The sequence below is a fragment of the Asterias amurensis genome, chromosome 13 (genome assembly GCF_032118995.1).
Source record: "Asterias amurensis chromosome 13, ASM3211899v1".
Taxonomy (NCBI): Eukaryota; Metazoa; Echinodermata; class Asteroidea; order Forcipulatida; family Asteriidae; genus Asterias; species Asterias amurensis.
In genome coordinates, this window is record NC_092660.1 from 474,531 (window position 1) to 488,594 (window position 14,064).

The following is a 14,064-nucleotide window of genomic DNA, read 5'->3' on the forward strand; positions in this document are numbered from 1 at the left end:
GAAGAACATGGGGGATGTCATCCATGGTCGCCCCTGTCTTTGTGCCCCTTAACCAAATTCACATAGACTTTAACATCTTCTAGTGGAAGTGCCCTTTGCAAAATGAAAATGGCCTTGCCCTCTCAAAGATGAAATTCCAGGCCTGCCCTTGTTAGGAGCCACATTCTTGCAAAAGTCTTAAACCTAAACTTCAATTAGTTGCATTCACACTGTGTGCATTGGGGCCAATTTCATGGCACTGTTTAACACAGAAATCTGAATTGTATGGGACATGCATTGTAGAGCCACCGATTTTTTTTTTCTTCCCAGGACATGAAAGCAAATTCTACATTTAGTAAAACATTGTGAGAGCAGAATCCAATGTGTTACTGGTACATGTGGGCACAGAATTCTAAGATTTCCCAATACATGTTAGCACAGAATTCTGCATTTTATGGTAGCACAGTAGGCACAGAATCCAATGTTTGACTGTGACAGGCAGGCATTCTGTTTTATGGGGCGATGTAAGAACATAACTCTGTGGCTAAGTCGAGCTGAAATAATTGGCCCTAGTTGTCAACCATAGACCAATGATAGACCACGAGAGATGTGTCAGAGCTTGCTCAATAATGTTGTAGCAATGAAGCAGATGCATGCTGTCAGGCAGACTGAACACCCGTTTCAGACCAGTGCTTTAGAGACGTGCCGAACCAAATAGATAAGGAGCTACTCTAGGCCAAGGCGAACATTTACTTTGGCTCGGCTCATGGCAAGATCGATCTCTGAAACCAAGACGCTCCAGAGTCAGTCGCTCCTAACTGTTTCAGAGGTTAAACTTTTCATGTATTAATTCAGAATTTGGTTCGGCGTGACTCTGGAGGGTCTGTCTGACTGAAACGGGTGTAAAACGATCAAACTGCGATTAAAAAAACATGGCAAAAATGTTGCCTTACATGCCCCCAATACAGACCACTACAGAGTGTTGTAAGAATTTTGTCAACAAAACCAGGCTGTTGCATTTGCTAGGTTATTACAGTATGCTGAGCAGACCTACATCAGAATTGAATTGATTTGATTAAATTCTTTATTCCCAATGCAAATTTCCATCTATTAAATCATTGCCGTACCCGCTGCTGAAATATCAAATTCAAACTGCCTCTAGCTACTACCGGGCAATCTCGGTGGTCTAGATGGTAACAAAGACGCTGCTCTAGAATTGCAAAGGTTGTGGGTTCGAATGCCACCCGAGTAATATGCCTGTGATTTCTTTCACAGAGCTCAGGAAAATACTGAGTATACAGTGCAAAGTACTGAGTATACAGGGCTTACACACATCGGTGTAGTTGGGAAATACCAAAATTAGTATTCTTTATCCCGATGCAAAATTCCATCTATTAAGATGATTAAAAAGAGTCTGTCATGACAAATATTCTTTGATCGCAGTTTGATCTTGTGTAACTGATAATGTGCCTTAAGGTCCAAAAGTCCCCCTTAACTAAAATTGCGTTTTCTGTACAGAGAATTTGTTTTCCAATATTTTGTTTAACCTCTAAGGTTTTATAAAGTTGCTTCCTCAATACATAATTAATTTTTGTATTTCATGTATAATCAGACAAAAATTGTTGTTATCCACTTCAGAAAATGCAAGTTTGGTTATTCCCTCTGATCGAGCAATGTGGTTTTAGTACAAGGCTTGGGATGCGTTAGAGTTTGGAGGCAAACCTTTTGAATACGTCTCATGAATTGTCTAATGTCGCTAGCAAAGAACATGGGAGCTTCTCCCATAGACAAGGACCTCTGTGATTGGAGGAGGGAAACAAGTCAAGTCAAAACAAGTCATTCCAAATAATAATAATACTGGGTTCTTATATAGCGCTTTATCACACCCCTACTGGCCGCGTCAAAGCGCACAGTATTTTTTCCTGCAAGGTATTTGGAGCTACGATGTTAAGTATGAGACCTATTCCTATAAAGCACCGCCTAATGGTTTTTCAAGGTGCTGTCGAGCATTATGCAGTCAATCAAACCAAGAACACCTGGGCGAACCCATTCTCTTTTCCATTAGTGCACTGGGTTCTTTTACATGCGTTACACACACACGGCTTTACGTCCCGTCCGAAGAACGAAGCAATGGTTAAGTGTCTTGCTTAAGGACATAAGAGTCAAGACTGGGACTCGAACCCACACTCTGCTGAATAGAAACACCAGAGTTTGAATTTCTGTGTTCTTAACCGCTCGGCCACAACACTTTCAAATATTGCCACCAAAACATACATTGAATGTAGTTTCAGTTTGCTGGACCACATTTTACGGAACAATCTCCCTCTACACATCAAACAAGCAACCACCATCTCACGTTTCAAGAAGCTTTTCAGAACATTCCTTTTCAATTCATCAAATATTACTTAGTTTTTCCGAATGCTTAGAGACTTTCTTCTGGAGGTGTTAGGCATTATTATCTACAGCTGTCAAATCTCCTAATGGATCAAAAATTATGTTAAGCAATGAATAAACTAAGCAGTTTTTTTGCGTCTAGTGCTTCACAAATTGATACAAGAGACAATTGGTAATTGGGATTTTCAAGGCAAATAGAAAGGGATGGACTTGAACATTTTATGACCCAAGCAATCATTTAGTATAACATTCATCATCTTTAAAGCAGCTTGATCTCTACATAAAGGGAATCTAAAAACTTCACAGCAGATAAAACTACAAATAAACAACTAGCGGTCAATATGAATGAATTACCTTGATGCTGACTGGTGATGATTGGTCTTTGTCCCTCTTCTCTTCGCTTGAATCCCTGAAGAGTTGTCTAACTCCCTTGGAAGGGACAATGTCCATTGGGTTATTCCCATTCCCTGTGACAAGTAAATACATCAAAATCATCCAATGTTACAAGAGAATTGTGCCCAATTTAATAATATTAATTATAATTATCTTTTTTATACCACGCTTTTCACGCCCAAACGGCTTCTTGAAGCACTCCAACATCATTACCCTGGTCCCTGGGCCTTAAATTATTCCTGAAACCATCTCAGCTTCCTAGGGAGTATACAGCCTGTGCAACATATATTGCACTACTTGGCTAAATCAATCACAAGAACCATCTCTGCGCTCACAGGGCATTGAGGTTCACAAAGCTGGTTCACGAGTGGCTCACGAATGACTGTTTATTTGCTGAGCAGTTCTAGAAACATGGCGCATACGTGGACAAAGTAATGTTGGTTCTAAGGGTCATGTCACACAAGGCAATTTACAGGCAACCAGTTTCAGGCAATCTCCAAGAAGAGAATCCATTCACATTTGAATTTTCACATATTATTCGTGGGATTGTAAGACATGAAAATGACTCATGTGCTACCAAAGTGGTCCTGTAGCATGCACTGCAGTTGGTTGCCTCAAAGTTGCCTGTAAAAGTTGCCTCGTGCGACATGGCCATGTGAGCCCTGGTTGGAAAACTTACTCTCTACACCCTTAACCGGAGATGCAAATGGGGTGAGGCCTTGGATGCAATCCTGAGAGACCACACCCATGGGTGCGGTCAGGATCCTATACTCCATCATGACATCACAAAGGGAGTGTTGTACTGCCCTCATGAGGCGGTTTGTCAGGTGCGGAAGATCCACGTTACCTCGTTGCCAGATGAGGAATTGAATCAGAGCTGTGGGCCCTACAGAAATTACAAAATAATAATAATAACTGGATTTTATATTGACCCAATTCACCTGAAGTTATCACTAAAATAATTTTGGATGCTCCTTTTGGTTGGCAATGTCACTGTGCGTTATTTAGTGAAGTGCGCATTTTAGGCAACGCGGCGTTTACACATAGAAATATTGACCACCAAAATGGTGAGCATGGCACAGTCGCCATATGTGAGGTGCGTGCAATATGTGAGGTGCGTGTTGGGAAAAAGAGCAGGAAATCTGGATTAGAATGGAAAAGACAGACACTAAACAAAACTTTGGTAAAAAGTCTATAAAGGAAAATGAGAAAGTACTAGTAGAAGATATACATTTTTGTTGGTAAAAAGAGCAGGAAAGAAATGGACAACCATTTTTGTTGGGAAAAAGAGCAGGAAAGCAATGGACAACCCTTCACCAGGGTTGGAATCTTACCTGGTTTCTTAGGCGACTCAAGATTTGCATAATATCTCTCAGTGTGTGTGAGGGCGACAAACTCTCCAGTGTCTAGATGATTAATATGAGCCATTGGAGAAGGTCTGGGGCAGCTGAGTATGGTGACTGGGTTACCACGACCATCCACTAAACCCATAGAAATACAGGCAAGACCAATCCCTGTAAGAAATAACACAATTTTTTATTACGAGGACAAAGAACAGAGAACACTGAACATAGAACCCCTGTTACGGCCTGTCCTTAAAGGGTCCGTTGCCTTGGAACGGTCGTTGCCTTCGATCGGTCCAGTTGATCCATGAAAAGCGTTTGAAACTGTTTGTTATGAAATGCATACGGTTAGAAAGATGTTTTAAAAGTACACTATAATTTGATCCACACAAATATGCGTAGAAATTGCATGGTTTTCTTTATACGTTGTGAACTAATACAGCACGCCATTCAGTGGAGTCAAGTTTTTGCCTCCATAAAATGGCCGACCGTGTTACTTCACAAAGTAAAAGAAAACCAACGCAATTTCAAGGAATACTTGTGTGGATCATTATATTCTACTTATAAAACATCTTTCTAACCAAATGCATTTCATAACAAATGGTTTCAAATGCTTTTCATGGACCAACTCGACCGATCCAAGGCAATGTGTCCCTTTAATGTTGACTGGGAACAGCGATCGACAAACGCAGAGCTGTATGAAGACTTGCCTAGATTGAGTTTATAAGATCAGAGAACGATGAATGAAATGTGCTTGGCACTGTAATAGAAGCAAGGAGTCTGCATCGAAACTCATTCACTGGGAACCAAAACATGGACGCAGAAAATGTGGTAGAACAAAATTTACCAACTTACATGTAGATGCTTTGAAGAAAGACAGCAGACTGGAGACAGCAGAGCTATGGATAGCAACGCAGGACAGAACCCTACAGAGAGCCATCACAGTTCGAGAACACCACCCCAAATAAACTAAAACTTAAAGGCTTATTTTGAAATATCAAAGAATTATTTCTTTGTTAATGTTTCACTCTTGTTTACCTGTGCGTCCTGCCCTCTGGTGACGGTTGTACAGATAAACTTCGTTATCCGGGAGCTCAATCCCTTTGTCTCTCTCAGTACCAGCCACAGTACGGTCTTGGAAATGATCTTCCGATCTGTTGCTGCTGTACTTGGGCGTGTGGAGAAACTGCCTAAGATTCTGACCGAGATAGAAGGCTAGAGAGTAGAGATGTTGCATGGCTGACTGTGGAATCTTGAAGTGAACAGTCTCTGTAGGGGGCTTCAATGGAGGCTGAATGAACTAATGAAAGACAAGAACAAGAAAAAGAGGGAATCAAAAAACAGAAGATGGCGAGATGAACTAAAAACATAGGAGCATTGCTTGGCAACAGACAGCTCAGATCATAATTTCATAGAGGTGCTTAAGCACAAAATCTAGCTAAGCATACACACAACAAAATTATGCTTACCACAATAAGGTGGTAAGCCAAAATACCATGTTACTTGTGCAATTTGTCACTGGTATCCTGCTCTTTTTTGCTTAGCAGAAACTTTTTAAGCAATTTTTTTTCAGCTTAAGCGCCTCTATGAAATTTGGCTCAGGTTGGAGTAAAATGGAAAACTCAGTAAACTCCCACAAGGGGATATAACTGCAAAGCTGGCAACAGCCAATCTCTGTCATACAAACTTTGATTTATCATCTATGATTATGACCTGCACAAATCAAGAAACTGTGATTCAGTAATTAGACAAAATATTTCTTCTAGTCATTGTCAAATCAGCGGTTAGCTTTGATAGGATTCAAACCCACAACTTTGTGATTGCAAGCCCTGCAGGCTAACCACTGGACCACAGTGAAGACAATACTTGTTCTAGTCATTGTGCAATCAGTGGTTAGCATGGAACAATTCGAACCCTAGTAGGATTGCAAGTCCTGCAGTATAACCACTGGACCACTGTTAGCTTGGGGGATTCGAACCCACAACCTTGTGATTGAAAGTCATGCAGTCAACCACTAAACCACGGTGAAGACAATACTTGTTCTAGTAAGTGTGCAATCAGCGGTTAGCCTAGTAGGATTCGAACCACCAACCTTGTGATTGCAAGTCATGCGGGCTAACCACTGGACCACGGTGATGACAATACTTGTTCTAGTCATTGTGCAATCAGCGGTTAGCCTAGTAGGATTCAAACCACCAACCTTGTGATTGCAAGTCATGCAGGCTAACCACTGGACCACGGTGAAGACAATACTTGTTCTAGTCATTGTGCAATCAGCGGTTAGTCTGGTTGAATTCGAATCCACTATCTTGTGATTGCAAGTCATGCAGGCTAACCACTGGACCACGGTGAAGACAATACTTGTTCTAGTCATTGTGCAATCAGCGGTTAGTCTGGTTGAATTCGAATCCACTATCTTGTGATTGCAAGTCATGCAGGCTAACCACTGGACCACGGTGAAGACAATACTTGTTCTAGTCATTGTGCAATCAGCGGTTAGTCTGGTTGAATTCGAACCCACTATCTTGTGATTGCAAGTCATGCAGGCTAACCACTGGACCACGGTGAAGACAATACTTGTTCTAGTCATTGTGCAATCAGCGGTTAGTCTGGTTGAATTCGAACCCACTATCTTGTGATTGCAAGTCATGCAGGCTAACCACTGGACCACGGTGAAGACAATACTTGTTCTAGTCATTGTGCAATCAGCGGTTAGTCTGGTTGAATTCGAACCCACTATCTTGTGATTGCAAGTCATGCAGGCTAACCACTGGACCACGGTGAAGACAATACTTGTTCTAGTCATTGTGCAATCAGCGGTTAGTCTGGTTGAATTCGAACCCACTATCTTGTGATTGCAAGTCATGCAGGCTAACCACTGGACCACGGTGAAGACAATACTTGTTCTAGTCATTGTGCAATCAGCGGTTAGCCTAGTAGGATTCGAACCCTAGTAAGATAACAAGTCCTCCAGTCTAACCAAGGTACCTACCTGTACATCACTTGGTGTTAGCTTACACATTGGATTCCTATTCAGCATGAGTGTAATAGCATCAAGAGTAGACTCAGCGAGTCGGTTGGTGAGTAACTCCACTAAGTCTTCTCTGATCTCCAGACCTGGAGGATCTACACCGTGAACCTCTAGCTTGATGGTGTGCTCAGTCCGCCCTGGTCCAGTGGCTCTGGATAGAGTAGACATTGTATCGATACCAGAGTCTGCGACACTGTATCGTCTTGGATCAGGAGAGTGACTCTGAGTTTTAAAAGAAGAAAAAAATACACACAAATCAAGAAGCTTTTGTAGTTTTTGTAACAAAATAATTGGAAAAGTAATGTTGTGAATAAAACACCCCAACAAAAAAAATACTACAAATGTATTTGGCCTTGTAGTTGTATCTCTGTGTAGCGCCCTTGAGTGTCTTTAAGGAGGCATTGTATAAGTTTACTTCATTATTACATGGGATTTGAGGCATTGCTGGTGAGGTATCAATATTTGGTTTGCGGTAACTACCCGTCAAGTAGACATAGACATGGCGTTACCGCAACCCAAATATAAATTTGTATAATTTTTATGATTTGAGGCATTGCATGTTCAGGTATCAATATTTATTTGGTTTGCGGTAACACCATGAGTGTATCTTCTGACGATGACTAGAGCAAGTTAGTCGAAACGTTGAGACCAGTTTAAGTACTCACTCCGTAGTGCAGTTAACAACGATCCTATAAGTTAAAGTAGTAGTCACAGCCAATTTTCTATACCATCCGTCCAGGTACTAGTTCAAAAGTAGCACAGTTTTTTCCAGAACTGAGAAGTCTCCCGAACAGTAGTAGAATATAGAAAGCGTTCTCTGAAGAACAAACTCTATCTGTGGCAAGTAGACTATTACTTCTATTAAAGTAAAACTTACCACTGAAGCCTCATCCTCAAACACTGATCCCATGGTGAGTGTGTTCAGAGACTGTATGGACGTAGCTCGACTCACTGATGACAAAAATAAACACCAAAATAACTTACTTTATTTTCAATAAATGTTTGCTGTTTGTTAATGAATTCAGGATTATTTTTTTAAAGTTATATGGTCCTCATTCAATAGCTGTGTTTAATAATAATAATAATATTGAAGTCTTATACAGCTCACGTATCTACCAACAAGTTTGAATTGGGTGCTCTTAATTAACTGCTCGGCCACAACAATTCCACATGCATGGAATAATGGGAGATTTCAGAATGCTAACTGGCAGCAGACTTAACAGGTAAATTGTTTACCTAGTTCTGAGCAAGCCCAAATGACTGAGGAAGATGGATGTATTGGGTTGACTTACTGGGTTGGGAACCAGGCTCTTGTTGGTGTCCTGTATCGGTGGTTGAACTCACTCTGGACACTGTGGACGAGTGACTTACTACAGTGCTCTCAAACAACCTACAAACAAAACAAGAACAAATTCATTATTTGTGTAACCCAACATGTGCATACAATAAGAAATCTGTGAAAATTTTGAGTCAATTGTTCATTGAAGTTGCAAGAGAATAATGACAGAAAAAACAGCCCTCGTTGCACAAATTGATGTGTTTTCAGATGCTTCATAAAAGGCTTCAGGCCTAAAGTCTTTAAATATCTAAGTGAGAAATTCCTGTTTACTCAAAAACTACAATACTTCAGAGAGAGCCGTTTCTCACAATATTTTACATGTATACTATCAACAGATCTCCATTATACCGTTATACCAAGAAAGTTTTTATGCTAAACATTATTCTGAGTAATTACCAATAGTGTCCAGTGCGTTTAATGATTTGTGTGATCAACCAACAACATGCTAAACATTACTTTGAGTAATTACCAATAGTGTCCAGTGCCATTAAATACAAATTCTTTACCTGAGATAGAAGACAGCCTCTGACTTCTCTCTAAAGACAAACATATTCCTACGGTTAAGAACAGCGAAGGCACTTAGTGCTGAGACTAAAGCCTGCATACCTGTGAGAAGCAAATCACACAATAGACAGTTGTCATTAATCACTCAGCATGACCTTTTGTACATTTGCATTTATGCCAAGTTATTATAATTAATAATAATAATAATAACAATTTTTTGTTAGTTAACCAACAGTTCTTTTCAGAACCACCCCAACTCATTTAGAGATAGTCATAACATGGTGGTACAGCAAACCTTTCCATATCGTATTTCCACCATGCAAAGTTTCAAACTTTTTATGTAGCGCATTTCATAATAATCGTTTGAATGCGCTTAACATTAGTGCCCTGGTTAATGGGTCTATAACGTCCCTTTAGTCTTCCTCAGCTCCCTGGGGAGTATACAACCCATTATTGGCAATCGTATGCACCAAAGCCTTTTTCATACACAACACCATTGTTCGTAAATGCTCTTGTACAGCGGCTTTGAAACTTTTGTAAAAGGCGCTTCATAAATATTATTATTATTGTTGCTGATTTGTAGCCAAAATTATAAAGAAAGATACAATAAAAGCCACATTTGAAAGTTTCATCTGAACAAAGCATCTAGTTGCGGAGAAAAGAGCAGTAGGTCAGGAAGGGCACATCTTATTTGATGACAGTTTTTTTTTCACTTTTGCCCTTCCCTGGAAAGCCTCTGCTTGTTAGATTGTATTGTCCAAAGACATAAAATAAGTAAAGCAAGCACCACAGCGATCCTGTTATTAGCATTTGCATTGTTGGATTTATAATGATATAGCTAAATACCTGTTGATGCCATGCTTCCTCTATGTCCAGTGTATAGCCTAGAGTGAATAGGGAAGTGTGTATACCACACAGGATCACAGGCAAAATGGCCGGCTTCAAAGGTCATCGCAGCAAACAGGTAACCTTTCTGGGCATTGTCCACGTCATTCCCATCTGATAAACAACAAGAAACATGTATTAGTAGTTAAACTATCTTCTTAAGAAGCATAATCAGGATGGGACGTAAAGCAGTTGGGATGTAAAGCCGTAAAGGTATCATGTGTTGTGTATCGCACATAAAAGAACACAGCACACTTATCAAAAAGAGAAGGGGTTCAAAAAAGGCAGGACGCTTAACATTTGTTGGTTATATTTGGCCTGAGGGTCAGAAATATTTTGTCTATACTGACCATCATCCAGAGATGGCTTGTTCACCCTAGACCGGACTGGATCATCACTTTGCCAAATGTCTTCCTCACTCTCGCCTAAGAGGATGGACTTGCAGGAGCGGGTCTTGTTAAGATCTTGCAGCAATAGCCTCTGCAAAGACAACATAATCATTAGAGAGAACACTCACACAGAAAGGAAAGAGGAAAGTCAGACAGAAAACAATTACAAAAAAGCCATATTGTACAAGTAAGTTCTAAAGTGAGTGACGTAACATAGAAAATTAATGGTGAATGTGCATGCAAGTAAGTTTTCAACCTAATCGTTTCAAAGTAATCCTGGGCTGACACAGGGTTACCCCCTTTACAGTCCATACGGATGTAGTTTCAACACTAGAATTATCACATATTTGTTGTGGTAAGTCAATCCAGAGAGTGGGTCTAGCATGCGACACTGACCTATCGCCCCATGAATTCCTACTCTTTGGAATATGTAACAAGCAAGTATAAGATCGAAAGAATCAAACAGGAGTATATGCTTAAACCAAAGAATTATTATAAATAAGAGTAGAAGTTTAGAGGTTATACAAGATTAAAGGATACTGGATACTAGATACAAGTTGTACAAAGGCCCAGTCACACTGGCCTCGATATCGAGAACGAAAACAAGAACGTTAACAATGCACACCCTCGATTGGTTGAATGAGCGTGTGGGTATTATCCGTGGAGCATTCACCAATAGAATGCATTCTCTTTGCGTTGTGATCATTATCATTTTCGTGATCGCTGTAGTGTGACTCGGCCTTAAGTGTCATGACCGGGATACTTGTTACCAACCTGATTGACGATCCTGCATGTACTTCTGATTGCCTCAATAACTCGCTGATACAGCTGCTCACCAATTTCACCATCAGATTCACTCGGATCTCTGCGAAGAAAACAAAACAAATCATGATGTATCAGGAATTAAAACCAATTGTTTGGAGGATTTCTACTAAGACTGTAGTATGAGCTTTAGGATCCGTGAGATTTCAGATGGAAATATTTCTCTGTAGGATTGGTACTGGTATGAACTTTAGAATCAGTGAGCTTTTAGATGGAAATATCTCTGTGGAGGATTGATACTGGTATGAACTTTAGAATCAGTGAACTTTCAGAGGGAAATATTTCTCTGAAGGATTAGAACTGGCATGAAAAAAATGAGTGGGCTTTCAGATTAAAACTAAAACATGTTTATAACAACAATCCTGTAATTTGTCAAAACATGAACTGGGAATGACATGAAAGGATCTGGAACTTAAGATGGTTGTTTCAAGTTTGCAGATCATCTAACAAGTTGGAAACCAGTTAGATACTTGATGTCAAACCTTGAATGGAAGAATGTCTCCACTTTGTCTGTATGTATTCTTAAGATGAGCCAGAAATCAGGCATAAGATGACGACGTCTTGTCTGCTCATTGATCAGCTCTTGGGAATCATCCGGTTCTAGGTCACTTGACCCTCCTTCATATCCTAAGAAGAAAACAAAGAGGAGTATACCCAGTTAAATATCACTCTTAGACTGGTCCCCAAAGAAAGGCACTGGCCTTACAAACCCAGTGATTTCATTGGATAAGAGTTGCAAACTCAGTGATTTCATTGCTTTGCATTTGAATACCAGGTCACTCGACCCTCCTTCATATCCTTAGAAGAAAACATGGAGAAACAGGTCAAGTTAAGTTCACTCTTAGACTGGTCCCCAAAGAAAGGCACTGGCCTTACAAACCCAGTGATTTCATTGGATAAAAGTTGCAAACCCAGTAATTTCATTGGATAGGAGTTGCAAACCCAGTGATTTCATTGGATAAGAGTTGCAAACCCAGTGATTTAATTGGATAAGAGTTGCAAACCCAGTGATTTCATTGGATAAGAGTTGCAAACCCAGTGATTTCGTTGAATAAGATTTGCATTTGCTTACTAATTTGCAAAGCTGTCTAGACATGTTGAAACGAAAACAATATTTTTATTTCATATTTATATTTTTAATATCGTTCTAGATGTACCAGGTCAACTTTTTGTCAATTCTATTCTCTTGAGAAATTTATCAGAAGTCTTGCCATGCCAGTTTGCAGATACTGCGAAAAAATGTTCTAAACTAATAACAAATTTGCTTTATAAAAACGCTCTGTTAACCATAACCTCTTCTGATTGTTTTTGACTGTTTGAAACTAACTTAAGGTAATTTTTTTTGTCAAGTTTATTTTCTTGAGAACTTCATCAGAAGTTTTGCATCAAAAGTTTGCCAAAACTGTACAAATATTATTAAAGAAAAAATGTCTTCACAAAATTTCTACAAACCATACCTTCTTCATCATCGTTATCATTCAGACTTCCAGTGTAGCTGATTTGAGAGCTAGGAGGTCCACTTGACGCTAATGTGAATCTTTTACCCTGAACAGCAACATCAGATTCTGAACTGTGACTAGATAATCTCTCCAGGCTGGTAGTAAGAGTTGAACTACCTTCTTGAGGAGCCAGTTCATCCTTGAGGTTCTCCGAGGGCTCCGTTGAGGTTGATTGAGACATGCTTGGAATGTCTGAGGGTGGTTCAGCTTCCTCATCAAGCAGAGTTCCTGAATCTGATTTGTTTATTGTGATTGTTGTACTAGTGCTTGAAGCAGAGCTCTGACTAAGTGCTTCCTTTCCCCCGAAGACCTCACTTACTGTCTGAATGTCACCATCGGCCTCGTCCAACTCTGGGATTTGTGTGTCTCCTAGAGTGTTACTAGTGGACGACAAAACAACAAAGCTTGTACTGTTTCTTCGAAGGCCTTCTTCTGCATCCTCTTCCTCCTTGATTGGTGGGAATTGTTGCTCCACTCCACTTTGCCCTTCAGGAGAGGCATGTGTGCTGCTTAGAACGATCTGAACAGCATTGTTTTGTTCTGGCTGTGCGTTCAGGTCAGCCGTGCTAGCACTTGGTGTCTCTACATCATGCTCCTCTGATAGCACCTGTATGGAGCTATCACTGCTTCCAGAAACCTCCTCATCTGTTCTGCCCTCTTCTGTAACCTTTGAACTCTTACTGAGCTCACCATGACCTTTGTGACCCTGATCAGTTTGAGCTCTGACTGCTTTACATGGTGAGGGTGGAGTACAGATGACAGTCATAGATGGGAACCTCCCCTTCTTGGTGGTGAATGACGCTGACGCATCCTTCATCAATCGATGAGGCTCTTGCTCTCCGAGGTTCTCGAGGGCGCTCTGGATGGCGTGGTTGCGCATTACATTCTCTACGTGGGTTTGATCATACATCAGATGGTAGTAATGGCCGACCTTGTTCAGTTCATATCCTGGGATATCCAACTTCTTCAGGTCCTACACACAAAATGGAGAACACAATTTTGTTAAACTTATTCACTGACTATACTCAGGCCTCAAAATAAACCCACTTCAACCACAGCAAATACTGAAGTGTCTTGTGCTTTCGCTGCATCGTCTTTGCAAAGTTCCAATGCAGATTTTTAGATTTACAGATAAATGTTTTTGTTTAAATGTTAAGAATTTTAAATAAGAAAAGATAAATTAATAAAAATGCGTATACATGTATCAGTTACATTATTATAAAGATAAACATTTTTAGTCCGATTTAGTTTGATTTTTGATTTTGTTTGTCCTCACAAAGTTTGGTGAAATGGATATTGGTAAGGGAACTACATAAAGTACAACCGGTATATACTGAGTGGTTTTTAAATACTTTTTTGGGAAGATACTTTTTTAATTCACAAGAGCAAGAAAAAAAAGCATCCTAATTCTCTTTCTCTTCACAATCCCCAACTCCCCCCCCCCGCCCCCCCCACCAAAAAAAGCAAGTATGCTTTCTTTTTAAAG

At 40.1% G+C, this 14,064-nt stretch overlaps 1 protein-coding gene across 4 annotated transcripts in view; it reads right to left on the reverse strand.

Annotated features, from left to right (window-relative positions):
* LOC139946618 (KICSTOR complex protein SZT2-like) overlaps window positions 1–14,064 on the reverse strand; it is a 77,660-nt gene that overhangs the window by 22,792 nt on the left and 40,804 nt on the right. For all 4 annotated transcript variants that reach the window (XM_071944339.1, XM_071944338.1, XM_071944337.1 and 1 more), the window contains exons 33-45: window positions 12,537–13,551; window positions 11,562–11,706; window positions 11,032–11,122; window positions 10,219–10,348; window positions 9,830–9,982; window positions 8,986–9,085; window positions 8,433–8,530; window positions 8,018–8,091; window positions 7,102–7,362; window positions 5,148–5,409; window positions 4,101–4,280; window positions 3,446–3,652; window positions 2,728–2,840 (exon numbers count right to left, since the gene is read on the reverse strand). In XM_071944339.1, the coding sequence (XP_071800440.1) occupies window positions 2,728–2,840; window positions 3,446–3,652; window positions 4,101–4,280; window positions 5,148–5,409; window positions 7,102–7,362; window positions 8,018–8,091; window positions 8,433–8,530; window positions 8,986–9,085; window positions 9,830–9,982; window positions 10,219–10,348; window positions 11,032–11,122; window positions 11,562–11,706; window positions 12,537–13,551 (2,829 nt within the window). The remainder of the gene's footprint in view (window positions 1–2,727; window positions 2,841–3,445; window positions 3,653–4,100; window positions 4,281–5,147; window positions 5,410–7,101; window positions 7,363–8,017; window positions 8,092–8,432; window positions 8,531–8,985; window positions 9,086–9,829; window positions 9,983–10,218; window positions 10,349–11,031; window positions 11,123–11,561; window positions 11,707–12,536; window positions 13,552–14,064) is intronic.